This window comes from Vulpes lagopus, chromosome 17 (genome assembly GCF_018345385.1).
Source record: "Vulpes lagopus strain Blue_001 chromosome 17, ASM1834538v1, whole genome shotgun sequence".
NCBI lineage: Eukaryota > Metazoa > Chordata > Mammalia > Carnivora > Canidae > Vulpes > Vulpes lagopus.
The window spans coordinates 134,799-161,988 of NC_054840.1; the positions used below are offsets into that span (position 1 = coordinate 134,799).

The 27,190-nt window shown below is 45.4% G+C and overlaps 1 protein-coding gene across 2 annotated transcripts in view; it reads right to left on the reverse strand.

The window, feature by feature from the left end:
• Positions 1-2,558: 2,558 nt before the first annotated feature.
• KCNMB2 (potassium calcium-activated channel subfamily M regulatory beta subunit 2) overlaps positions 2,559-27,190 on the reverse strand; it is a 201,109-nt gene continuing 176,477 nt past the window's right edge. The window contains exons 3-5 of one of the 2 annotated variants that reach the window (XM_041731489.1): positions 18,014-18,163; positions 15,585-15,780; positions 2,559-3,868 (exon numbers count right to left, since the gene is read on the reverse strand). In XM_041731489.1, coding sequence (XP_041587423.1) covers positions 3,584-3,868; positions 15,585-15,780; positions 18,014-18,163 — 631 coding nt within the window. In that variant the 3' untranslated portion in view covers positions 2,559-3,583. Of the gene's footprint in view, positions 3,869-15,584; positions 15,781-18,013; positions 18,185-27,190 lie in introns of both variants that reach the window. The other variant, XM_041731487.1, reaches the window with a different exon arrangement.

Consider the following 27,190-nt stretch of genomic DNA (forward strand, 5'->3'; position numbering starts at 1 on the left):
GTACAGACGTGGGGGGGGGCACTGCGGAACCGTGGGGTTGTTCTTACTGAGCGTTTTACGAAGGGAAAGGGAAAAAAGCAGAAGTAGGAAGAGAAGGAAGCATGTCCGAACTTCAACCACCTCCTCTTTCCCATCGGGGAAAAACATTCCCTTACTTGCTTGAACGTCGTTTACTGCCGTATTTTGGCCGAGTAGGGGAGGAAATTTAATTATGTCTGTGAACAGCAGGTCATTGCTTTAAAATTATTGCTTTACCCCTCTCGGATCCATCGCTCATGTTATCTTGCTGTCCTACACGTCTCTCTGGTAACGTCAATGGAATGATTATAGTGTCAAGATGCTTTGCCCACGAAATGTGTTTATGGCTTGACATATTGAAAATAATATTTGCAGCAATGAAAAAAAGAGTAGCGTGCTGGATTGCTAACGTCACGTGGCGGACCTGAGAGGTACTTTATGGTTGCCCGCTCCGTTACTACGATCGGTCAGCTTTGCACCAGTGGCTTTCTACAGAATGAATTTGTTATTATGGCTATTTGCAAGCAATCATTGGTGTGTTTACTGTAGTCGGGGTTTTAACATAATTGTAACTCAGGGAATTTGAAATCAATAAGGTTTTAGATGGAATATGCCAATTGGCTACTGAAAGTGATTTAGAAGCACAGACACCCTGAGACGGAGGCCGTCTTTGTGGAGTCCTGTGGAGGTTCAGAGCTTTGCTTCTGGCGGGTGTAGATAAAGGTCTGGATCCTGGAGAAGGGCACGTGGCCATGGGGAGTATTAACAGGGAGGCTGCTTTGTGATCCATGGACTAGCAGGTGTAGGTTCTGTTCGAGGTCAGACCTGTGCTGTGAAGGTTGGGGAGTGGTATTCATTCTTCCTTCCATATCTCTAGGATGAAACGTTAACGTTAAAAAGGAGCTTAGTGGTCAACTCCCCTCATATTCTAATCTTACAATCAAAGAGGTCAAGAGACTAATTGAGAAGCCTGAAGGGCCCTAGTCACCATGTCTTGAATGACGTCCTTGACTTCCAGTCCAGCGGTCTTTCCTCTTTACCCTTTACCCCCATAATCCTTCCTAAACCGTAGCATTCCTCAGTGTTATCTAAAATACCCCAAAGCCACAGAGATGGTCACTACAGTGGAGAAGCCACAGGCTGGGTATTTTATCCCCGCTCTGCCATCTTGGTTTCTGTGCGCTCTTGGGGAAGTTAACACCTCCAAGCCTCAACATTCTCTTGTATAGAATGGGAAAATAATAGTGCTCTCTGCAATAGGGCTCTAATAAAGATTAAGTTAGTCAGCATGTGCAATGTATTTAAAACATTATCAATCCCAATTCATTTCCTTTAATAATGAGCATTTAATTGTCTATACATTTAAATTGCTTGAAGGGGCTGTTGCTTTACTGGAATTCAGAAAGTCACTAGTTAAGTTTTTTGGGGGGTTATTATTTTCAGATTTCTTAATTCTTTTTTTGAGATTTCTTAATTCTTACTTGAAACATCAGTTGGGAATTTTTAATGACAAATCTGAAAAAAAATAATAAGTAACTCATCTTCAGATTGCTTGAAGGGGAGCTCAAGGAACATTAAATATCGCAGATTCTCAGCTCCCTAGTCACAAAGAGTTTTCTATCATCTTCAGAATTATGTTTTTACAGTAGGGTAGGAATCGAGCTTTCCATCATATTTGCAAACAATATTGTTTGAAAGTTGTACATGTTTGGGTGTTAAAGGAACTTTCTTTATAATCTATTTAAATACCTTTTTTTTTAATTGGCATTACAATTTTTTTTATGATAGTCACACACACACACACACACACACACACACACACACACAGAGAGAGAGAGAGGCAGAGACATAGGCAGAGGGAGAAGCAGGCTCCATGCACCGGGAGCCTGACATGGGATTCGATCCCGGGTCTCCAGGATCGCGCCCTGGGCCAAAGGCAGGCGCTAAACCGCTGCGCCACCCAGGGATCCCTAAATACCTTTAAAGATAGCGAATCCTAGGTTTTTGGATGACCATGGACTTGTTAGCTTAGAACACAAGAAGTATATAAATCTTGCCAATGTAATGGATTTTGTTTTTTAAAGTTTTAATTACACATTTGAAGTCCCAATTACACCCTAAGAATTTACATCTTATGGAAAGTGAAACTATGAATTATAGTATTGCAGGAAACTCTCCACTTCATCAGATAAGTTTCACCATGCATTCCACAAATTTGTTTTATAAAATTTCCCAATATCTAGAAAATTGTGATACTATGTTATAAAAGGATACTTAAATATAGATGAGAAAGATAGATGATTGCCTTCTCCTTTTGATATTGATGTTAAGTAAAGGATGGAATGTTTTGTTTAAAACCAATGCCTCATTCTTCCCCCTCCCCCCACATGAGAAGCAAAGGGCAATGTGACAAAGTCTTCCTTTAGATCTGTTATTCATTTCGAGTGCGTGTTAGGAAAAAGGTCTGCTCTGTGTATAAAATCTAGCAGCAAAAAAGAGAACTGTAAATAGAAAAATAAAACATGTAGAGGAGACAAATATTCTGTGCACGTAGCTTTAAAATCCCAACGGGAACGCTTGTCAGAAGGAGAGACTACACACTCATTAATTTAAACATAAATTCCCAAAGAGTAACATTCCAATATGTTAATTTGCCACAATCGATTTACCCATTGAAATCAGTCCACCGGTCTTTACTGGCAAGTAGGATCTTGATTTTACCCTCTAACAGTTCAGTTGAATAAAGATTTTCACATAAATATCTTGGTGACATAGACGTTCCTGGGTGGCCACGGTGCATCTACTCAACATTCAGTCAATTCACAGGTAATGAAACTCTTTGTAAGTGTTGTCTCCTCACACAGTCGCAGGGTCTTAAATGGAAAAGGGCTCTGTTCATTTTCTATTTAAATCACAGGAAGAGATTATAGAACTGGTTAATGAAAACAGCTTATTCTTGGAAATCAGTTAAAAAATCTTAAGTCATGAATAGAAAATAATAAAAGAGAAATAACTGTCTGGACGTCCCCCCCCCCCTTCTTTACAGTGATATGGTAGAAATATAAGGAAAATGCTTAACATCCTTCAGTTAGGAAATCTGGTCCCTTCACCTGCTACAGGGCTCAGTTTTGAATAAGAAAAGAAAGAATATTTTTGGCTGCAGCTTTAGTAAACAATGAGTGATGAAAAATATTGCAGAAACATCTTCAAGATATCTGACAACTGAGAACACAGACGTTATCACGCTGATACCGTCTACGTCCCTCCCCAAAGCTTGGCGGATGAACAACTGAGCCCTGTCTTGGCGGAACGAGAGAAGGAAGTGCTAGTTCCAGCATCAAAACAAGATTGTGAAAACCAACCGACACGAAACAGTTATTTCTTCTCCTGAATAATAAAGACATCATGTTTGCATATAGAACAGCTTTTGCATTATTGCTCTACGTATAAGAATATATTAAGGAACTCATAACAGACTGCACGTTACAAACTTAAGGTTCTTTGGTGAGGAATGAAAGAAAACAGTATTTGAGCTTTAAAGAAAATGATCTCATCCATCTTGCTTTTATCTATTGATCCGCTGGATCCTCTCGCAGAGCAGGGAGAGGTACTGCGTGAGTTTCACCATGGCAACGATCACCACGCCCCCAGCCATCATGCACGTTGGCCAGAACAAGGAATGGAACAGCACGTTGGAGCTGTAGAGCTTGGTTAGGATGACGCTCTTCTGGTTTCCCTCTGGGTCAGAGTAGCAAGAGAAGTGCTGGTACTTCCTGAAGTTTTCCATGACAACGTTCACCAGGGACATGGATTCTTCAAAATTTTTTCCACACTTAGGTATATAGGAGCACTGTGGGAAACGAGAGAAACCCATCAGGAGATCTTTGTGTGCGTGTGTGTGTCTGGTACTAGGAGGGGGTGGGATAGTGGGGTCACCTTCACGGTCTGTGAAATAACCTGGATGCTTATTCTTTTTTTTTTTAAAGATTTTATTTATTTATTCATAAGAGACAGAGAGAGAGAGACAGAGAGAGAGAGAGAGAGACCCAGGCAGAGGGAGAAGCAGGCTCCATGCGGGGAGCCCGATGTGGGACTCGATCCAGGGTCTCCAGGATCACGTCCTGAGCCGAAGGCAGAGGTGGCTCAACCGCTGAGCCACCCGGGCGTCCCTTATTCTTTCCATATTCAAACCAGAGTCTCCAGAAACCCTAAGACCTCACACGGCAATAGAAATAATGCTGATCTGCCCCACGTGTACCTACACAGGTCACCCGCGTACAGCTTCGTTATTGATTAGAATCGGAGGACTCCAGTGGAATCTTTTCACCACACCTAAGCACGGCGAGCTTCGATCATTCCCTCCTGAACACACTTTACCGTGGAACCGTGTCAGTCTTTCTGTCTTTGGTCTGCCCACAGCTGTCCACGTGACACCAGAAGCTACCGGTTCTCTCAGGGCAAGTAGTTTATTCTTCTCTTTTTGGCTTCCCTTCACTCGTTCAGCCACGTCACTGAGGTGACCTCGCTGCTGGAGTCGAGGGAACAGCTGTACCTCTGGTGAGTCGCTAGAAAAGGGTCCTGGGCGGTGTAGAGACACTGAGTACGGAGCTGCGATGAGCTGTTCACGCCCAGTGAGCGTGACAAAGTAGCTTTTTCCATAAACCAAGAAAAAAATAAAACAGAACCAAATGAGTTTACACTCAACCAGCACTCGTCTGACGATTCACGCTCGTTCCTTTGATCTTTTCCCCTCTCCTCTCCTTCTTGCTGTATCTCTTCCGCATGTGTCTCCTTTCTTCCTACTAAGTCCTTGGGTTTCTCTCTTTGTCTCTCTTTTCCCTCCCTGCCTGCCCCAACCCCTCACCTCACTTTATATTTCCACCCCTGTCCCTCATCCTGTCCTTTCTCCTCCCCCTGCCCTCTCTTTTCTGGGTACGGATGGGATCAAAGAACTCTGAGTTTTTGTTACTTATTGCATATCCTTTTGAATACATTTTTTTTCCTAATTTAAAACACGGTCTTTAAGGAGACGAGATCTTTGTGACCCCTTTTCCTTGGTCTGTAAATGGGCAGGGGCAAAACTGATTTTTTTAAAAAAGTTAGTTAGGGAGAAAGTGATATAAGTCGCTTTCCAGGGAGATGTGCGGGTCCTCAGCTGTTTCCCTTCTTTATGATAACTGACTCCCAGAGGGAAAAAGAAAATCCCTGTCCAGCACTATACACATTATGAAATGGTTAATTTAACAGATTTGTTTGAATCAAATTGGTTTGTGACAAGATCACTGCTAATCTATGTAATATTTTAGTATAAATTAGAAAACTATGCCCCCCTCCTTAGGACACTTATTTTCTGTTGAAAAATTATCACACAGGTTTTAGGAGAAAACCCACATATTTCACTGCTATTACCAATTTGTAAGTTGTGCTTATAAATATTCACAGCTGTGACTTTTACCATGTGACTGGCACCCAAAAGTTGTGCAGTGCACAACTCCCACAACTGTTATGCGGAAACACAAATGAGGTGGGCTATTGTTGGACTTTGGGTACCTTGATGGAAGCTTTGGGGGTAAGATCCTGGAAGACCTGTAGATTCCACAGGAAGAAAATACATGAGTTTTGCTAGTGGAGTATGTTTGGGATTACTCTTTTCTGTGACTTTATTAGTGGCACGCAGGCACCTGCTCTAATCATTAGATTCTTGGGCTCTAACAGCAGGAGGACCCTTACTTAGTTAAGAGCGGAGACTGAGCGCGCTGGTATTTATCGTAAACGGGGCGTCAGTCATGTTCTCATGGCAGGGCTGGTTGACACCTTCAGGTTTAATCAGCGGAGAGCGAATGTGAGCACGCCCGCAAATACGAGCGCGGCGGAGACCTGGCACTGGCACAACAGTAAGGGCCTGGAAGTCTCTCCGAGTGAGCAGAGTTTCTCAGGGAGGTACAACTTAGTATAAAATCAGCCTATGACTCCGTGAAATAAATTCTCTACCGGTTGGATATCTTTGGGATCAAAAGGGTTAAAGGCAGGAAGGAGAGACCCACTTTTATTTTTATTTTTTTCCTTTTTTCAAAGCTGTCTCATATCGTCTCACTTTTTAAAAATGCTTTCTGAAGCAAAGCCCTGAAGAAACCACAGACCAGCCGTCTGCGGCTGAGTTCCCATAGAGCCAGTTTAGGTCACAAAGGCACCGGGCTTCTGTGTATTTTTGGGCCAAGACAGTTTATAGTAGTAGTTTCCGTGGCAAACAGTACTAAGTTACTGAAATGATCTCGATAAAGAGGACGTTCCATTAAAAACGGAGTGTTTTCTTCTCTTACGCTCTTGTGAACGGATCTGCCTTCTATATATTTTGGAGAAATGTTTGTCAAATGACAATAATTCTGCATTTGCTGAGTAAAATGAGCTAGAAAGTACGTCTGAGACTGTGCCAGCTCACAGGGCTGGGTCAGTGATGCTTGTTAAGGTCTCAGGCCCAGCGTGTCAAGCGTGTGTGTCGACTTGGCCGGGAGGGCCCGAGCCCTGCACGACAGGAAGGGCTGACTCGGGGCCCAGGGTGGGCGCTTGGGGCCGGGCCAGGCCAGGCGGGCTCAGGAGACCCCCTGCGGGTCCAGAGGGCGGCCTCCGGGGCTCCCCAGCACCCGCTTCCTTATGCCCGTGGCAGGGTATGTGCGGAGGTTAACGGCTATTCACGAGGCCCCACAAATTCCCACTTCCACGTTTTCTTCTTGGACTCTCACGTCGTCCCTAGGATCTTCCAAAGTCGCTAACCGAAGCGCCACGTGCAAGACTCGGGAACCTCTCCAGAGGGCGCGTGTGCAGGTACGTGGTGCCCACGGGCAGAGCTGAGCCGGCTCTAACCTCGGGTTCCTTGCTCTGTGTCCCGGGACACTCGACGTGGTGCTGGACCCGGACCCGGACCCGGGGTTCTAGGTTGCTGCTCCCACGGCTCAGGCGACGGCTGCGTGCGTGTTCTTGAGGCTCGCGCGGATTTGGGGCCAAGACTCACGGGCTCATGATTTTATCACACGCTTGGCGGATAATCTCATGTTTAGAGTATACAGAAGGCAATTCAACAGCCGGAGGCTTCACTCTCTATGCCCACTTGGAAAACGTATTGTGGACTGCGAGGTGACGGTCCCGGCGTTGGGCAGCCCCGGCCCGGCGGGACCCTACGTGTGTGTGCGCATGTTTGCCACGGCCTTTGATCATTCTTTCTTTTGTACTTTAACATACGAAAATACCTGGCAAGCCTCTGAGGCAGCCATTCAGTGGAAGAGTTAGTCTTACATCCTTCTTCATCCCGAGTTTTGTTAATAAACCTCACGGCTTTCCCAGATCCCTTACATCCTCCTTAGTATTGAAAACCATAGAGCTGCCCCCACAAGTATGACCTTTTCTCTTCCGGCTGGGGAAACCTGGCTTCTGGCAACTTCTTTTGTTCCCCTTCCATGACAGGGAAGGTCCGGCAATTGCATTTTTTCTACAGTTCTTTGAAAAAGTGGCTGAAAATGTGATTTTCTTAGCCTGACTTCCTGAATCTTACGCCTCAGAATTATTTTTATTCTGACGGTGGACAGAATTTTGAGAAACTACCTGTTGGGCTTTGCTTAGACATGCTTTGCTAGGCATGTGTGAAGCCAGCAGTGACAGGCCCTCACCCGGGAAATAAAAGATGTGGGGAGAAGTGGGCGTAGGGGGAGGGGGTGCTTTGGCTGAATAACCCCACGTCAGCCTCTTTTCTCATGATGCTTGAAAAGGAGCTGTCAGTTCTCAGCATCACCTCAAGGAAAGGGTTTGTGCTTCATTTGTTCGTTTATAAAAAGAGGAGGATTTTATTTCAGAGAGGGGCTAGAATTTTCGTTTTGTTTTTATTGAAGTTCGATTAATCTAATGAAATCCAATCGATGTTGAGTGTCTAGTGTGCCAGGTAGTGTGTAGACGTAAGCTGAGAAACATAAACAATACGAGACCGGAAGATATTACAGAGCAAGGATGGGGCGATACAAGGAATAAGCTAAAAAGGCTTTGAGTGAAGATCTACCCTTCAAGAGGTGGGCCCCAAATCTGCTCCCGGGACTCACTGGTAGCCGGGGCATCCTAAGCCCACCGTGACTGTGAGATAGAAACAAAGAGATTGCTCCGTGCAACCTAGACGTTCTTGGTTCTAAAGTCCGCTGGAACTCTTTAAAAGTGTCCTCAGACAATGAATATTGAGCACGTTTATTGCGCCTGTGCAGCGCGTGACGTGCCCATGCTTGTGTTCTGTGCTAGAGAAGGACACGGGGTTCCCCGGTTCCGAGGCTGCAGAGGTCACCGGCTGGAAGCCTTGTCTCCTGCGGCACACAGGGAGCATTTTGAACTTTCGAGGTTTTGGGGTGTCGGTAATGGACGGGAGAGGCGAGAGTAAATTCAGATACTCTTCTCTTGCCCTTTTGAGACGTCTTGCTCCTCATCACCGCTAAAAAGAGCGAACCCCACAAAATTCGGTTTACATTTGTGTAGTTTGCACTTCTAGCGTCTGCTTGACTTTGGTGAATGGTTTGAAACGTTGGGGAGAGGGAAGGAAAACAGCTCACACAGCTACGCACTGGCGTTCCCCTCAGTATCGAGGCACAGGCCCCTCCAGAGGGGTGCGCGCCTTTCCAGAGTTTCCTGGAGCTTTCCCATCTGTTACGGCACTTCTGCCTGATCTGGACTAGAGACGGTAAAAGGGCCGGGGAACCTACCTACTGAGTACAAGCCATCTGCAGGCTGCAGAGTAGTCAGGGCCTCGACGGCTCAACCCTGGAGGCCACCCCGCCTGGTTCATGATGGATCCAGTTAGGCCTAGAGAAGTCCCTCACCTCACCTGCCCTTGCCCTTCGCCACGGTCCCCTTCTCAGCAACTGGAAAGGAGTAGAGTCGCTCCCCACGCTTTTCTTCTTGATGCTTAGCACAGGCTTCTTTGGGGCACGTGCTTCCTTCCACTTCTGCTCGAAGGTGCCTTGGGCTCTCCCAGAATTCAGTTTTGGTGAGCGATGACTAAACTTTGTCAATCCTAAGCATTTCTGAATCTCTGGTCCATAGGTAGTTTCAGCAAATGTCTAATGGACATCTTTCAATTTAAAGTGCTAATTATAGGGATTTCATATGTCTCGTTTCTGGGCCTTTTCCCACTCCCACCCCTTTCCAGGGTGCGCTGCTTTCTGTTTAATCTCTATTCTGGGTAAACCGGTGCTGGATACACAACTCTGGCCTTTCCTATGGATCCCAGATAATTATATTCCTTATGCAATGGCCGTTTATCCTACGTGGCTCTTGGGATGTGATGGAATCTCATGGATTCTCACCTGTTCACTAAAATATGTCATCAGAGGATAAATGTTTCATGGAATTAGATTTTTTATCCTCTCAGGAGGATGCTCCATGTTTTTCTCTTTAAGTCATAGCAGGGTGAGATGGAAAGACTTAGATTTTTATTCAAACCTAATTAATTGGTGAATGTGTGGCCTTGGTAAAATCATTTCATTTTCTGGATTAGTTACAATCATTTCAAAAGTGGAGATGATAGTGGTATCTAATACATGGGATTGTTGTAATTAAATAAGTGAGCTCATGTAAAATATTTAATATGATACAGTGGCTGGCACATTGTAAACTCTTGATAAAATTTGACTATTTGGGGGTGTGGTTTTAGGATTGAATGAGATGATTTTTATAAAGTTCTTAGCGTAGTGTTGGGGCCACAATATATAGCAGACACTTGATAAATATTTGATCCTTTTATTTCTTATCTAGATTTTCAACTTGTCTTTCATTTCTTCCCTTTTCCCTTTACTCTATCAATGCAATGCAGAGGAATTAAGTGCTTCTAAGCCTTGCTTAGGATTTTGGTATCTCACAGCATCTAAACTCAAAATTAAATAAAATCTAGAGCAGTGGTTCCGACGCTGTCTGGAGACATTTTCAGTTATCACAGTTGGACAGAGGAGGAAGTTAAACATCTGGTGGGTAAAGGCCAGGGATGCTGCTAGATATCCTACACCGTACAGGACAGAACCCACCCTCGTAGAACAACAATTATCCCACCCAAAATATCAGTAGTGCCCAGGCTGAGGAATGCTGGTCTAGACATGTATATTCTCTGCTTTTAAGAAACCCAGAAGGCTTCAGAATGGGTGACAAAGTGAGGGATGGTGGGGAGTCTAGATTTGCAAATGATCGGCTAATTTATAGAACTTATTCTTTACCAAAAATAGCTATCTTTCCCGTGACAATTATATATGATACAATATAATATGGTACCATCCCACATACCAGAGAATGGATGTGATATTGTGATTTATATAGTAAGAAATACGTATTTATTCTTTGTCCCTGTTTCTGGAACAGAGCTCCTAAAACCATTGGAATTTCTAAGTGATAAGAGCTATAAAGGTGTCTTTTGTTAGGTTAATAAGGTTACTTTGGGAGCACACTTAAGGATGGGGCTGGCTGCCAGGAGAACCATCTATGTGATTAGAGGGTTAGAACTTGCAGTCTTAATCCCCTGAACTCCTGGGAGAAGGGCTGGAAATCGAATCAATTGCCAATGGCTGATGGCTTAATCAATGATGCCTATATAATGAAGCCTCCATAAAAAACCCAAAGGACCGGGTTAGGAGAGCTTCCAGGTGCGTAAACGCAGGGAGATTTGGGGAGACCGGCATGCTTGCAGAGGGATCTGTGCCCTTCCCTATACTTAGCCCTATATGGCTCTTCCATCCGGCCTTTCCTGAGTTCTATCATTTTAAAATAAGCTGGGATTCTAATAAGCAAAGTGTGTCTCTGAGGCGGTGAGCTACTCTAGCAAATTAATAGAGCTTAAGGAGGGGGTTTCTGGAAGCTCTGATAAGCAGAGCTTGTGACTGGCATCTGAACTGCGGGTGGGGGTAGTCAGGGGCCGCGCTCTTAAGGTACGCAACCTGATGCTTTCTCTGGGCGGACAGTATCTGATTTGGGCTGAGTTGTAGGATAACCAGCTGGTTTTGGAGATTTGCTTCATGGTGTGAGAAACAGCCCCTCTTCCTGCCCCACACGCATTGGAATTGGGTCCGGAACCCCTTTTAATGCGTACATTTTCTTGTTTTATTTTATTTTTTTCATTTTCTTGTTTTATACCAAACTTCATTTTTTATTTTTTTTAATTATTTTATTTTTTTTTTTCCAAACTTGATTTTAAATCAACTCTCAGACCAAATAGTCATGTTTTGAGAATCCCTGGTAGAGTAGGTTTTAACCTCCCAAAGGAGATCAGCATTGAAGAATTTAACAGCCACAGTGAATTAATACTCAGCCTCTATTTGTGATTCCTCAGACGGCCTTGTGGCCTTGAGAGGCCGAGGCCATTGAGCCTGCTGGTGGCTCCCTGGAGCGGTCAGCCAGTCGCTCTACGAGAGCCTGCCAGCTTATCAGCTTAAGCAGCTCCAGTTGTAATGTTGACAAGAAGCTGGGCACTGGGCTTAAAAGCTGAAAAAGGAAGAATATATGAGTGCGAGAATTTAAAAATAAAACTCTTCTGGATATTTTCTGCAAAGATAGAGATCAAACATGGTCAGTAGTGCCTTATGCTTCTCTAAAAAAACTCTGCCCATTTCTTGGTAATTCTTGGGAAGACTGTTTATTTTTAGTGAGCTGGGGGGAGGGTAACAGGAAGGAGAGATCCACATAGAGATTATTTTTATGCTTTCCCCGGGAATATCCTGGATATGCCTCGTGTTGCATGAGGATTGTGGCTTCATGACCTTCAGGTGTGGAGGCAACTGTATTTTCAGTATATATATTTCTGATTAAAGACTCTCCAGGGTATGAAGAGCTGCGGGGCCAGGAAGGTGAACCACCTTTGGTGCCGCCTTTGCCTTGGGAGTATATGCTGATTCTAGAAGGGGGCTGAGAGCTTAGAATGGCATTTTGGATAGCCTTGCAGGGCTGGGGCAGGAGCCATCACTGAGGGCCTGTCAGGCAGGGGGCCTGACGACCCCCTATCCACTTTGTGTTGGGGCCCTACAGACTGTGTCCTAGGAATAATGGCAACCTGAAGTAGGTCCTCAAAGGGGCTTCAATTCAGGCGTGTGTATCTCAGCCTGTGAAGTCAGCATGAGGTGATCATGTATGGCTCATACATTCAGGAACCTGGCAAAGCAAATGGAAGTACTTTCTGGAAAAGATGGCGTGATGACATCATCCTAGGCTTAAAATTATTTTTATAAATGAGTTTGCAAATACCATACCTAATGAAAAATAACCAGATACTGTAAGACAAACATGAAAACAAACAGGAGGAGAAAATAAAATAACAGGCATATAGCAGCTCTGGATATTGAAGTCCTTGAGATGAACTTTAGATAAAATAACTATAATTTTGCATTTTATGTTGAAAGGTTTAAAAGACAAAAATGAGGATATTTCTGAAAACTAGAAGTGGTCGAACAGATTCCAATGAATATTCTGACAATGAAAAATACAAGATGAGAAATCAAGAATCCAATCAATGGGTTTAACCGTAGATTTGCCAGAGCTAAGGAATGAATTACAAATTAGAAGATAAATCAGAATGCAGGATGCAGCACAGAGAGATTAAAAAGAGGAAAACTACAAAAGGGAGGGCGAGAGTAGGATACACAGACAAAGTCTAGCATACTGCCAGTTTGAGTACAAAAAGGGGAAACAGGAGTGAATCAGAGCAGAGATGATATTTGATGAAATACTGACTGAGAACTTTCCAAAATTGTTGAAGAGCATCAAGGAACAGCGAAAGAAGCCCTGGAAACACTAAGCAGGCAAATAAAAATAAATGCCCACTCTGCCACATAACAGTTAAACTGTGGAAAACCAAATAAAATGATCTTTAAAATAAACCAAGATTACCTTCAAAGACGCAGCAATTACATGGAGAGCCAATTTCTTTCTTTCTTTTTTTTTTTTTGGAGAGCCAATTTCTAAATAGCATTAAAGCTCACCGGGAGACAATGAAAGTTTCTGAGGTGTAAAAACAAGTTGTAATCTCCAGGCTAAACCCTAAAAGAATAGTAATACAGCAGATAACTTCCCAGAAAAAAAAGGGGGGAGGGATTAGGATTATAAAAATAATCCAGTGAAGAAAGGGAGATCTCTTCATAAGCGGACTTGGGCAAATGGCTGTCCATGTGAGAAAAAAAGAGCCCAAAACCCAAAAACTGAAACAACCATCACCACCTACACAATAGCAAAAAAAGATCAACAAAATCTAGCTGTATCGGAATTAGAAAGTTCTTTCATTCAAAGACATCATTAAGAGAGTGGAAAGGCCACGGAAGGAGAGGAGGTGTTTACAGCACGTATACCCAGCAGAGGTTCATATCTATGTAAAAAATTTCCTACAATGAATATGAAGAAGAAACAATCAGACAGAAAAATGGACAAGGGACTGGAACATTGTACAAAAGGGAATAACCAGACGGCCAATACATAAATGAGAGTCAGGTGGTGACGTTAGTCCTCAGAATAGCCAGGAAATGTCACTACATCAGCTAAAATTACAATCACAGATGATACCAAGTGTGGGTAAGGACTTAAAATGGTAAAATCTCTCATTTCGGGGTGTGGGAGTTTGGAGAACCGTCTGGTGTCATCTGCTAAACCCCCAGGTAGGTGCACCCCGGGGTCTAGCTGTTTCATTCCCAGGTGTTCACCCAACAGAAATGCGTGTGCTCGGGCACCGAGACACAAGGCAGGATCACTGGTAATAACCCCAAACCCTACAGGAGTCAAAATGTCCATCAACAGAGGATGAACACGTTGGAACGTTCGTACAATAATGAAAATGAATGAACTGCCACCAAGTGGGATGGCTCTAAGCCCCATTAGGGTGTGTGAAGGAGCCAGACACAACGGGAAACGTCCTGCGTGATTCCGCTTATGTGATGTTCACAAACCAAGCAAAACTACGAGACACTGTTTAAGGACATATGCTTAGGCGGCAGCAGTGCCAAGGAGAAAACAGTAATTGCAGCACCGTCAGGGCAGCTGTCATCTTTGGCATATGGGGCAGAGCCTGTGGGTAATGGGAGGGGGCAGGAGGGGGGTTTTGTGTTGCAGGAAACGCTTTAGTTCTTTGCCCTCCGGTGGGCTCTGTAATAAACGCCTGAGCTGCACGTCCTTTCCTCGCTCGCGTGTTTCTGTGCACGCGTGTGTTTTAATTCACAGGTAAAAACCATGTAAGGGGGCAGATGAACCCAACAATGAGCTGGCGCCGTCCCGACGGCAGACAGATGCTGTCCTAGAGCCTGGCCGAGGCTCCTGCGGTGGCCCCGCTCGCTGTCGCCGGCCAGTGCACTCATGGGTGCAGTGACAAATGGCCAAACGAGGAAACGGAGACCACCTGCCCACCCCGGGCCTGCTCAGCGCTGGCCGCCTGCCGAGTGTCCCCGGTGCCCAGCGTCCCAGGTCAGCTTCGAGGTGAAGCTCTGGCATCTCGGAAAGCAAGATGTGGGGGAGCCACGCTCTGTGTGTGCAGAACACGGTGAGGATCGGGGTCCCCCGGGGCGGCGGCGACGAGCGGAGATCAGGGCACCTTCCCATGGGGTCCCGGGCACGGCCATCGCCTCCGTCCTCAGAGGGACCTGGACCTGGGGGGCTTCCTTCAAGTCGTGACCGACGCGCGAGGGGAGTTCCCTCCTCTGCGTCACTGGGTCACAAGGCAAATGCCAAGTCGTAGCATCTCATCACCCAGCGGCTGCGCTTCTTCCACGCATGTAACCTGCGTCGTATGGGCGCTGGTGATTGTGGGGAGAGGAAATTCTTACAAAGAAGAGAGGGGCTCTCGAGGGTCGTAGCCTCGTGACGACGGCCGGCGGCCCCGGGGGCAGCACTGGGCTGTCGGGGCACCTCCGTTGCTACCCCAGGTCGCAAGCTCCAGAGACTTACCTGCCAGCCGCCGCCGCAGCCTGGCTCTGCCGGGGCCACCGGTCAGCCAGGCCCCAACCGCAAGGCCCTCAGCTCTCGCCAGTGTTCGCTGAGCATCCAGCCGTGGCTGTGAACGTCGCGGTTCCGGACAACCGTGCTCCTGTGAGCATAGCGTGTGTCCAGGGGACGCAGGCGCGTGCAGGGGACAAGGCCTGTGGCCGCCTGGGCCAGCACCGTGCTCTGCTCTGCACCTGCCCACACACCTTGGCCTGCAGGGACCTCGCAAGCACCTTGGAGACGAGGAAGCTGAAGCCCAGAGGTCAGGGCCCCGCGGCCCCGGCACTGAGACCCGGTGACGAGGAAGCAGGGAGGTGTCCAAAAGCCTCAGCCCGGTGCTCTCAGGTGTATGGCGCATACCTGGGGGCTTGTATGACCAGCACAAGCTGCTCACTGGCTTGGAAGCCTCTAAGTCTGCACCACAGGAGGTGCAGGGCCAGCCCGCCCCACACCGCGGGGGACGACCTGCCTAGGACATGCGACATGTGCACAGACAGAGTGAGGCCTCCCGGGGCGGGGCCAGCAGCCCACGCGGGTGGGGCGGGCCGGGCGCAGGTGTGCAGGTTGGGGGTTGGGGGTGGGCACAGGTGCGCCGGGCAGCCTACCTTCTGGTTGACCTTCATGGTCTCCTCCGTGTGGTAGAGAAGGAGCCTTTCACCGGACGATGTGAGGTTGACGTGCACCTGCAGGCAGGGGTACTGCGAGAGCTTCCAGCAGTCGGGCCCGCAGCTGAAGGAGCAGTTGAACGTGTCGGTGATGGTGGCGTTGAGCAGGGTGCACTGCGACTCCTCGGTCCACACGCTGTGGAGACGAGACACGCGGGTCTGAGGCCACCCCCCACCCCCCGCGCTCCCCGACCAGCCAAGCGACCCATGTGTCCCAGGTTGTGCCTTCGGGCACAGCGGCTTTGGGCGGGGCAGCTTGGGGGCGGGGGACAGAGGTGACCCTGGCAGGTGGGCCACGGGCCTGGGGCCATGCAGAGGTCTGAGCCGTGCCGACTACCAGAGGCTGCTACACTAAGTCACCTGCGACCTCACAAGCCGCCCTTCGCTCTGCGGGCAGCTCCCCACGCCCGTCTGGGCCTCCTACACCCATCCAGGCCTCCCACGCCTGTCAGGCCTCCTACACCCATCCAGGCCTCCTACACCCGTCCTACGGCCGGGGGGCCGGGGGCCAGAGCCGAGGGGCCCCGACAGGTGCAGGCGGGGACTCACTTCCCCACGCCTCCCACGGGGCAGCGAGCGGCCACAGCCCTTCCCTGGGCCGAGAACTGTGGCCCGAGCGCCTGTCCTCCCCATCGCTGCACCGTAGACACTCCCGGACTTTGCAAGTCGGGCGTTAATTTTCTTGAAAGGTGAGGGTCAGAGCTCGGGAAAGGCCAGGGCCGGGCCGGTGGGGACGGCCGCGCTGACCACCCCGCGGCTTGGGCAGGCTCCTCGGCCACTGGCCCCCCCTGCCCTGCACCCGACGGCCTGCGCCAGGGCCCCGGGACCTCGACCCCCGGGACCTCAACCCTTGGGACCTCGACTGGAAAGACTGAAAAAGACCCAACCGACCCCCAGCTGCCCATTGGCCGGTTTCTCGTTCCAAAATACTTGTAATTTTATGATCAAGGATAACAGTAATGATTACAAAGTGACACACGTGCAACAAAGTGTCACTTGTGGGTCAAGCACATCACCGTGTTCTCTGTGCTACCGACGTGCTCTCCTGCGGCAGCGGGTCGGCCTCCCTCTGCGGCCCAGCTGCACCCGCGGAGGATGCCGGCCCCAACCCTCTGGGGTAGCAAAGTGTTCTCCGGCCCGGATGGTCGGGTGTCGCTTACACAAAGGGGACGAGTCCTAGATGGTTCTGAGCAGACGTGAGCACCTGCACGCGGCTTCGGAGCCGGTGAGCACGCAGGCCCGAGGCACCAGCGCTTGGTCGCCGAGGAGTGTGGCCCACGGCCCGGCCCACTGAGCCAGCGGCCACAGATGGGAAAGCTGGGGCCTTAGTTCTAGCAAATTACTGCATTTCTGCTGGATTTTGCTTCTAAAATGAAAGTATTAGTTTAGGTGGAGAAATGAACGCCACACAATGGTTCGATTCTCTTTCAGACCAGAGTCTCAACTTCTCATTTGAAAGGGCCTCGCTCCCTAAGCCGAGCCACCGGGCCACGTTCCCGCTAGTGAGGCCGGGCCGGGCCCCCCCTGCTCGGAGTCCGGCTCCGGGCGCGGTCAGCTCGGGGACGGTGACACGGCTCACGCGGCTTGCTCAGGGGCGATACCGTCGCGGTCTGGTATTTAACTGCCTCCCTGTCTACTCGGTGATCTTAGGGCAAATAGCAAAATGGAAAGGGCTCAGACTCTGCCGTGGCTGAAAGCTGATGCACAGCAGTGTTTCCCGGTCTTGATAACACACTCAGGTCCCTGGGGGCGGGGACTTTGAAAGATGCTGGCTACCAGGTCCCACTCAGACCCTCAAACCCGACCTTCTGGAGGTCGACGGTGGGGGGACCCGGGCATCAGTATTTTTTAATGATTCTCAGGAACTGTAAACGTGCAGTAGAGAACCACCGATATGTGGGGTGATGAAGAGGGCTGTGGACAGGAAAGGAACGATGCTGGACAACAGAAGTGACAAGGGACAAGAAGAGGGACTGAGTGGGGAAGGAGTGGGGTTGAGTGGGGTGTGGGTTTGAATCTTATCTCCTCCATATGCTACAGGTGTGTGATATTAGGCAAATCATCACTACCTTGAGCCTCAGTGTTGCCATTTTTATAATGAGTATACCCCTCTCCTACTTCTCTTGTGAAGTATGTCCGTGAGCATTGAGCAAGTCGCGTATGGAAGGTCCCTGCGCACGGTAGGCAGCGTATACGCAGAACTAGTTTCATCATTAGTATTCGATGACATTATTAAAAATATTATGTGCCAGGCCCCGCTCAAAGTCCTTATTGGGAAAGAAGGTGGAGGAAGAGGACCTTAGGGCCGATAAGCTACGGGAGAGGAGGAGAAGACCAGCGGCCGCGTCCGAACCACCCAAAGGCATTACCTCTGCATGTACGAGCGCAGGAGAGTGATTCCCAGCAGAAAGTACATCATGATGGAGCAGACCATCATGGCCAGTCCCAGGAGAATGGCCCGGTCCTCTCCTGCCTTCAGTGCTGTGACGGTTTTCCTTTTGTCCAGGAGGTCGTGGTCCCTGATTTTTTGGTAAATATTTCTGAGGTTGAAAATAATACAGTCTTACATGAAGTTCACAGTAAATCAGCACCTCCCGAAAGAGCGGGCAAGTCTCTGCCCGAGCCTTCCTCAGACAGAGGTGCCTAGACGAGCCCTCCCACCGACCCCGGTGCGGTCAGATCCCAGCCCGCGGCTGACAGCTGCCCCCGACACACGCAACGCACCACCCCTGAGCAGAGACGAGCCGCCCTGCTTTGCTTGGGGCCCGTGTCTAATTGGAAATACTTTTCCTTCTCTTAAATCTGAGGAAAGAAAGCACTCCCTTCAACCCTTAAAATATTGCTTTGGATTTGCCATTTAACCTCCAGCTGGTCATCATTGATCTTTTTATACTCTCTGAATACCTAATGGAGCATTAGTTCATGTAAATGGCGCTAGACATCAGAAATCTATCAACTTAATACCTGATTTCCCTTCAGTAGCAGTAGACAGAGGTTATTTTGGTTGACATTTTTCTCAAGTTCAGGGTTGCTTAGGGCTCCGCTGGCTTGAGAGTTATAAGCAATGTGAAAATGTGGGCCGGTGACCCAGCCCTTTTCCTTATAGGTGTAAACACTTGAGCGAATTTCAAAAAATGTCAGTCAGGGCCAGACTCCATAGCTTTGGATAATTTTATTAGTATTTTTTTAATTTTATTTTAGAGCAGAAACATAAAGTAAGAAAGAACATGAGACTTGACCAAACTGACTCCTGAGTTCCCTGCTTAATACCTTGTGATCAATGCAAATTCCTCAGCCTTTCTGATTCTCAGTTTCCTGCCCAGTAGGAATAATGTTTAACTGCACTGTAATGGTTAAACGAGATGACATAAGTAAATTATCCAGAATGACTGACATGAAGTGTCAAACAAATGTTCCCGTTAGAAAATAGGGTAGGAATAAGTCAATTGGAGAAGGACAAACATTATACGATCTCATTCATTTGGGGAATATAAAAAATGATGAAAGGGAATAAAGGGGAAAGGAGAAAAAATGAGTGGGAAATATCAGAAAGGGAGACAGAACATGAGAGACTCCTAACTCTGGGAAACGAACTAGGGGTGGTGGAAGGGGAGGAGGGCGGGGGGTGGGGGTGACTGGGTGATGGGCACTGAGGGGGGCACTTGACGGGATGAGCACTGGGTGTTATACTACGTGTTGGCAAATTGAACACTAATAAAAAATAAATTTATAAATAATTTTTTTAAAAAAAGAAAGAAAATGGGGTAGGGAGCTACAGCTCCATGACAGGAGTGTCAAAATATTCTAAAATTGCTACAATTTTCCAAAGAATTTCTAAAGGACAGAATGGCATGGAAATGAATAATGTAGAAAGCTTATGAGTGGATTTGAAAGAAGATCTGGAGGAGAGGACAGAAAAGAAGAGCTTGCTGGGGCGGGGGGTGGCTGGATGCTTGGGGAGACACTTGAGAAGTGTGGGATTTGGGAAAGCAGATGACCAGGGAGGGAGCAGCTCACAACCTCCTGCGGTTTCTATTTTGAGAAGGGAGCTTTGGGTTGTAGGGGTCCAGGAGCAGGGGAGTCGCTGGCCTTCAGGGCCTGGGAACTGAGAGAAAGACAAATAGAAGCCGAAAATGGAGGAAGAAACTCTTCTACTCCGTTTTTTAGCTTTAGGCAAGAAGCCCAAATACACATGATTTGCCTTTAAAATTTGCCTTTAAAATTTCTATCACTAGTCATTCTTGTTGCTTGAAAAAGGAACCAGAGTAGAATCCAGAATGGAACCTTGCAGGGCAGGGAAGAAGAGCCTGCTGTCTGTACCGTCGTGTGTACAGCGTGTATGTCCAGGGCCTCTGCTGAGCCGGGGGCTGGGGACGGGACGGCCTCCTCGAGCTAAGCAGGAGCCTAGGAGCGTGCTTCTGGGGCGCGTCCTTTCCGGCTCCTCCCGCCCCTCCCTCCCTGCTGCTCCCTATCCTCAATGCCAGAAGCCGAGTCCGGATCTTTCACTATTCTCTAGTTCGAGCCCAGGTTCTCCAGATGGGGGAGGGCTCTGCTCTGCTTTTAACTTCCATAGAGAGGCCACGACCCACCCTCTAAGTTTTTCCATTCGTCTCCTGAGATTTCCTTTGGAAAATGTAAGATTTATAGCAAAGCTCTTTAGGCTTGACTCTTTATTAACTTGAATTAAAAAAACCAAAAAAGCAAAAAAGCTGTGCCCCTTAGCTGCTAAAGCCAGTAGTAGGCAGGAAGAGCCGGGCTCGGTCTCCGGTCTCCGACTGACTTCAAAGAGCTGTTGTAAAAAGTAATGTGATGTTACTAGGCTATTATTTATCAAAGTGTATTTAATTCTGACGGCTGCCTCTGAGATTTGCATTTCCTGCAGATGGAAGCCAGCAAAGAGAGAGCAGTAGTCTCGCAGTTCCGGAGGATTAGGCTGTCGCTCCACATCATTTATGTCGGTCTACACTCATGAAAGATGCAGTGTAATCAGTCCGTTATGTCACCAGGACAGGAAGCATATAAAAACGATTCAAATGAGGAATTTAAAAACAAATCACAATTTGGAAGTAGTTAACAAATGTTCTTCGCATGCTCTGGAATTTTTAGAGAAGAAGGAAAATGATTGGTTTCCACACAGGCCGAAGGCATCTAGGAAATCAGGATATTACTTAGCAAAAAGAGTGGATGAGTGGGGTGGGACATACCCATGAAATTCATCAATAAATTATTAGGATTGAGTTCACGGATAAATTAAGGAATGGATGATTGGTAAGAACAAAGAGCTCAGGTTAAGTCTACGAACGTACCTTGAGTGCTGGTAACCTCTGATTCCTGGGGACAGGGCCTCTGCCCAAGACGGACATAAAAATAAATATCGACATGGGGTAGGGAATTCAATGACGGAGTGACTCACAGAGTGAGTTCGAAAGAGAAGTGACCTCCCAGCCTGAGAGCAGGACAGGAAGCAATGAGGCATTGAGGTTAGGGAAGGCTTCCTGGAGGTAATGCCTGGAGCAGAGTCTTCAAGGTGGAAGCAGCGATGAGATGGGGACTCAAGTGTCCTTCAGACAGAAGGACTCACGTGAAAGAAGGGATGAAGATTTGCAACGGTGTGATGCCCGTCAGAAACTACAGACATTTCAATATCACTGGATTGAGTGTGGGGCAGGGGGAGGGGGGCAGGTGACTCTGGAAAGGAAGTAGGTCATGAAAGGCTAAGTCATTGTAAAGGGCTTGGCCTTTATCCTGAGGTTAACAGGAGGCTGTCAGAGAGTGACACAATCAGAACCGAGCGGCAGAAGATCACTCGGGCTGCAGCGTGGAGATTAGGTTAGAAACGGGACGAGACACATCAGAAAGAGTTAGGAAATTGTTACTGTAGTGTTGGCAGAGGATGATGAGGCCTGGATGTAGGATTGGGGTAGGATAGTTGGAGAGAAAAGGATGTATGGAGAAATATGTGGAGATAAAACTTTAGGGTTTGGTGATTGATAGAAGGTAGAGGATGATGAGGTCAGAAGGATGTAGTTTAGATTTATGCCCAAGTACTTGGCTTGGATCACTGGGGAAATGGTAGAAAGTGTTAAACCTGGGATTCTTATGTCCTTACTTTTCAGGGTTTCCAAGAAGAGACTTTTGCTGCTCTGGCTAAGAAGGGAGAGGCTGATGGTGCCTCACAAGCATAGCGTCCTGAGCTCGGGTGAAGGAGTGAAGTGTGTAGATCTTCCTCCTTAGTCTTCCCTATTTGAATTCGGCAGATTATGGGCAGCCAGGGTGGCTCAGCGGTTTAGCGCCGCCTTCAGTCCAGGGCCTGATCCTGGAGGCCTGGGATCGATCCCACGTCAGGATCCCTGCATGGAGCCTGCTTCTCCCTCTGCCTGTGTCTCTGCCTCTCTCTGTGTCTCTCATGCGGCAGATTAGCGGTAGTAAACCATCCCAGGGCTATGCTTTACAAGCATGAAGGTGGTATAGGAGTGTGCCCAGCTGAAGGCCATAACTTGATTTCAGTGGCAAGGATAAAGGGTCCTATAACAGACTGAAGTGAGTTTCTGATGAGCAAACAATTGAGAAAGAGAAGAGTATCTAGGCAAGATGTGAGAGAGAATAGGAGTAGTTGAGTATGGTTGGATTCTAGGATCTGGTGGGTTGGGTCCTAGGATCTGGTGGGTAGGGGTAGCAGGCAGCAAGCTGGTGAGATACACAGGGGCCAGAGATAAAGGATCTTGTGTGTCTTCTGAAGTTAGAGGAACCATGAAATTTAAGGACTGAAGTTCTATAATCACATTTGTACTTTAGAAAAATCACTCATGTTAGTGTGGCTGGTTGTTTAGAAAAGTTTACGTCTGGAGATAGAGGCAGATTCTGAAACTCCCAGTGTTTCATGTGTTTAATAAAGAGGAGTAGAAAAAAAAAGCAGTGGCAGGGGAGATGAAAATTTAGATCTAAGCATCATTTGTGTTTGGAACAAGTAACACTGTGGGCTTTAATGAGACTCTCTTATCAGAGGAACAAAAGGCAGCAAGAGTGCTAGAGCACAGAATGGGCAGGAAGATAGGTCAGCCAGTGGTCCTGGAACTGTGGGATTGGTGAGAGGGCCTGGGGCATGTGGGAAAGAGAAGTAGGGATGATAGGAGTAAAAGTAAAGAATTCTGTAAATCTGAAGTTACTTGGAGGAGATGCTCACATGATACTTAACATATTGAATATTTGTATTTATGCCATTTTGGCCTAACGAATACTGAGCTGCTTAAGAGTTAGAGCCAGACCACATTCATCCTTGTAGGCTCAGTCAGCTCAGTCTCTTGCGTTTGTTAGGGTCACAAAATATGTTCCTTTTGTGTGGGCTAGAAATGGCTACGATGTGCTTAGGTTGTGAGGTAACCAGTGTAAGGAGGCTAAGTGGCCAAGTGAAACCAAGTAAGTCAGAGAACCAGGGTGGGAACAAGCTCCTGGTATTTTTTCCCTATCAGTCCCCAGTGGACTCTACCACTAACAAATTTACTAATTTTTCCAGAATAACTTCAAGCTTTCCTGGCACTAGGAAGTCTCATTTCTAGACTTCAAGGAAAAGAGTCTTCTGTGAGGTCCTTTGGGGGTGAATCTGTGGGGCAGTGGATGGCTGAATGCAGCTGAGCTGAAATGAGCAGAGCGCCTAGACATTTCTGCTCCAGGAACACTGAGCCTGTTCCCTCACACAGCAGAGCTGGGAGTGGCGCTGATTCAAGTAGCCATTGTTCTGCCTTTTGTCCAAATCCTTCCACGTTTTTGAGATGTGCTTCTTCTTAAAGTGGGGGGGGGGCTCCCACTTAAAGTTCCAGATTTCATGTTTTTTAAATTTTTTCCCCATGAGTTAGTAGGTGTATTTTTATACAGTCCATTTTGATTAATCTAATTATTATTCTTTTTCCAATCTTTTAAAGTATACATACCATTGGGTGAAATGTGCTTTGAATTTGAGAACAAATGACAGTCACATTTAATATAGTCATGGATATGAGAAGTTTTGTCCATGAACCTAATATTATTATAAACTTATTAATCTACAAGACTCCTGAGGAAGTCTTATAAGATTGTTTTATGAATAATAGACAAAGGATGAGAGCAAAATTATGGAAACAGAAGTAGGAGTTAGTTCTTTTTTAGTCCTGCTTTTAACTTACCAGATTATACAATTTCCCAGCGATATCTTGATTTATAATTTTTATTTGTTTTTTGCCTGATCTACCAGCATGTTAGAATTGATAAAGTTCTTAGTGAAAAATATAGAAGGAAAGAGAAAATTATGTGAATCGTTTAGATAAGTTAGGGTATCCTTATAACCTATAGGACCTTTGAGAAGTATTATCTTTATATTGACCACATTATTTGGCTCTAGTGTGATAATGGTATAAAAATAAATATCAAAAAGTAACTAGAATGGCTGTATATATGGAAATAAAAATTGAGTTCCAAAGAACTCATAGGTCATAGAATAAGACATGATAAATTAGGACCTATTTAGGACTGAATGATAATAAAAACACTATAGGGTGATTAATGGGATGTGACTAAAGCAATACATAGTTAGACATGTACAATATTAGATGCTTGTATAGATAAGAAAGGAGCCTGAAAATTAATATGCTAGCCATCTAACTTAGGGAGTTATAAAAAGGTGAAGAGAATATATTAAAAGAAAATGTAAGAGGGAAATAATAAAAGATAGAAGATAAATTATATTCAAGGATCAATGAATTCAAAATTCATTTTTTGAAAAAACTAATGAAATAGGCAAATCTCTGACAAGATTGATCAAGAATAAAGTAGAGAAGGGTCAGATAAATATTAAGAAAAAACCATAAATACACATACAGCATGGATTAGAAAGATAATAGAGGATACGTAAAGCAACTTAAAAGCAAAAGAGTTGAGAACTTTGAAATAGGTAATTTATTGAAATATACAGCAAATTCTTATAAACACATGACTTACTGAAACTGATTCAGAAATAACTAGAAAATCTAAACAGTTCTAAATTATTAAAAAAAATAGACTCGTAAATTTAAAATATCTTTATAATGGAAATACCAGGCTCTGATGTTTTATAGGCGAGTTCTACCTATATTATACAAGTCATTCTGGAGTATAGAAAAACATAGAATGTTATCCAACCTATTAATGAGGTTAGCAAATTTTGATTCTGAAAGCAAATCAGACAACGTAAAAAGGGGAATTATGGGCCAATTTCATTCATAAACATAAATGCAAAAATTTAAAAAACAAGTTGGCTTACTAAATCTAGGAGTACATAAAAGTGAAAACACATCATGACCAATTTGGGATTATCCTAGGAATATAATAATGTTGGTCATCATTTGACTATCTATTGATGTTACAGATTAGATAAACATATTAAAGGGTTACCATCATATGAAGAGAAAAATAACATCCATTAATGATGAAAACCTTTATGGAATTAGAAATAGATGGGAACATTCTTAATGTGATGAATAATGTAGAGGAAACACATATAGTAAACCTGATACTTAATAGTGAAATGTTTAAAGGATCCTCTTTATGAACAGGAACAAAGTAAAGATTCACTATTATCTGTTTTATTTAATATATGGCATGGTATAATATGGCAAGAAAAATAAATAAATGGTATATTTACTGATAAAAAAGAAGCAAAATGTATTATTCACTAATGATATGACTATGGAGAACATATAAAAGAATCTATAGATACATTGCTAAAATTAATTAGAAAATTAGCATAGTTGAAACAAAAGTTGATATACCATTTCCCTTTCCATATGCCTATAAAAGGATACAATTTAACTTTAAAAAATCAAAATATTTAGGAATAAATTTAATAAACTATATGCAAATTCTCTTTAGAGAAATTGTAAAAGTTCATTGAGAGATGTTAGGGAAGACAAATCAATGTAGAGATTAATTATATTCAGAGAGAGATTTGATGACAGAAGGATGCAAATTTTCCACAAGTTAATGAATAGATTTCATAAAATTCCATTAAAATTTCAAGGAATTCCATAAAAATTCCAAGCAGGGAAGGTATGACTTGACAAGCTGATTCTAAGATTTAAATGGAAGTACAACCATCTAAGGAGAGCAAATACACTCCTGATGACAAAAGAACAGGCGTGTGAATTGTCCTGTTAGATATCAAGATTATCACAATGATAAAGTTCGTAAGCTCAAGCGTGGTGCCTGTGTGAGGTAGACAAAGTTGCCCGGTGAAACAAAATGGAGATCCAGAAACACATCCATGCATATGTGGAAGCCTAATAAATGACACCTGTGCGCCTTGAGATCCTTGGGGAAGGATATCCTATCTAATAAAAGGTGCTGGGTCAATTGGTTCTCCATAGAGGAAAAAAAAATTGGATGCCTACTTCACAAAACTCAAAAGTCAACTTTGGATGATTAAAGACCTAATTGTGAAAGACAAATGTACAAAATATGAAAGAGAAGGCAAAAGAATAGGAAGGGCTTTCAAAATATTCAAAAAAATCACTTAGAATACATTAAAACAAGAACATATGTTTATGAAAAGATATCATAAAGAAAGTGAAAACAAGCATCAAACTGGGAGAAGCTACTTGCACACAATAAACAAAGGGTTCATATAAATTTTTACAAGGAATTCCTATGAATCAATAAGAAAAAGGCAAAAAATTGACTACATATTTGAACAGGCACTTCACAGAAAAGAACAAGAGAAATAGGCTAAGTCTTATTAGTAATCTGAGAAATGAGAATTGAAAGCACAGTGCCCTCTGGATTAATGAAACTGAGAATCTGAAAACCCCAGCAAGGTTGCAGAGCAAGGCAGTCACATCGACGGCGGCTTTGGAAGCAATGGCGTTACCCGATAGAGTGGAAGCTGTGCATACTTTTGAACCGAATATTCCCAAGTTAGGCACATATCCCAAGAAATATTTGTACCAAGTATGCAAGGAGATATGGACAAGAGGGACCTAGCAGCGTCGTTGGCACAAAAAGAACTAGAAATAATGCAAATGTCTAGTAGCGATAGACTGGATGGATAAATGGTAGACGATTAATAGGCCACACAGCAGAGAAAAGGAGTTCCACTACTCACATCAGCATCGACAGGTCATAGAAACACAGCGTTTGGTGAAAAAGAGTCAGTTGCAGAATGATTCATAAGCCGTGATTCCCCTTTATAGTCTCCAAACATTCAGAAGTAAACAGTATATGGTTTAAAGATTCAAATGTGATCAACTCATGAAGAAAAAGCAAGGGAGTGATAAACAGAAAATTCAGAAAGATGGTTATCTCTGGATAGGGTCTGGGATAGGGAGGAGGGTGCTATTAGGGCAGCATCCGAAGGGCTTAAAAAATTCTGGTTGCTTTATATTTTTAGCGTCAATGAAGAGTACGCAGAGGCTTATTGTATCATCATCCTCTGCGTGTTCACATGATAAAAGTCCTTTATATCAGCTCGCTATTTATCAAAAACAATCCAGAGAATATTTGATAAAAACTCAGCCGTAATGTCCTCAGCCGATAAACTGTCT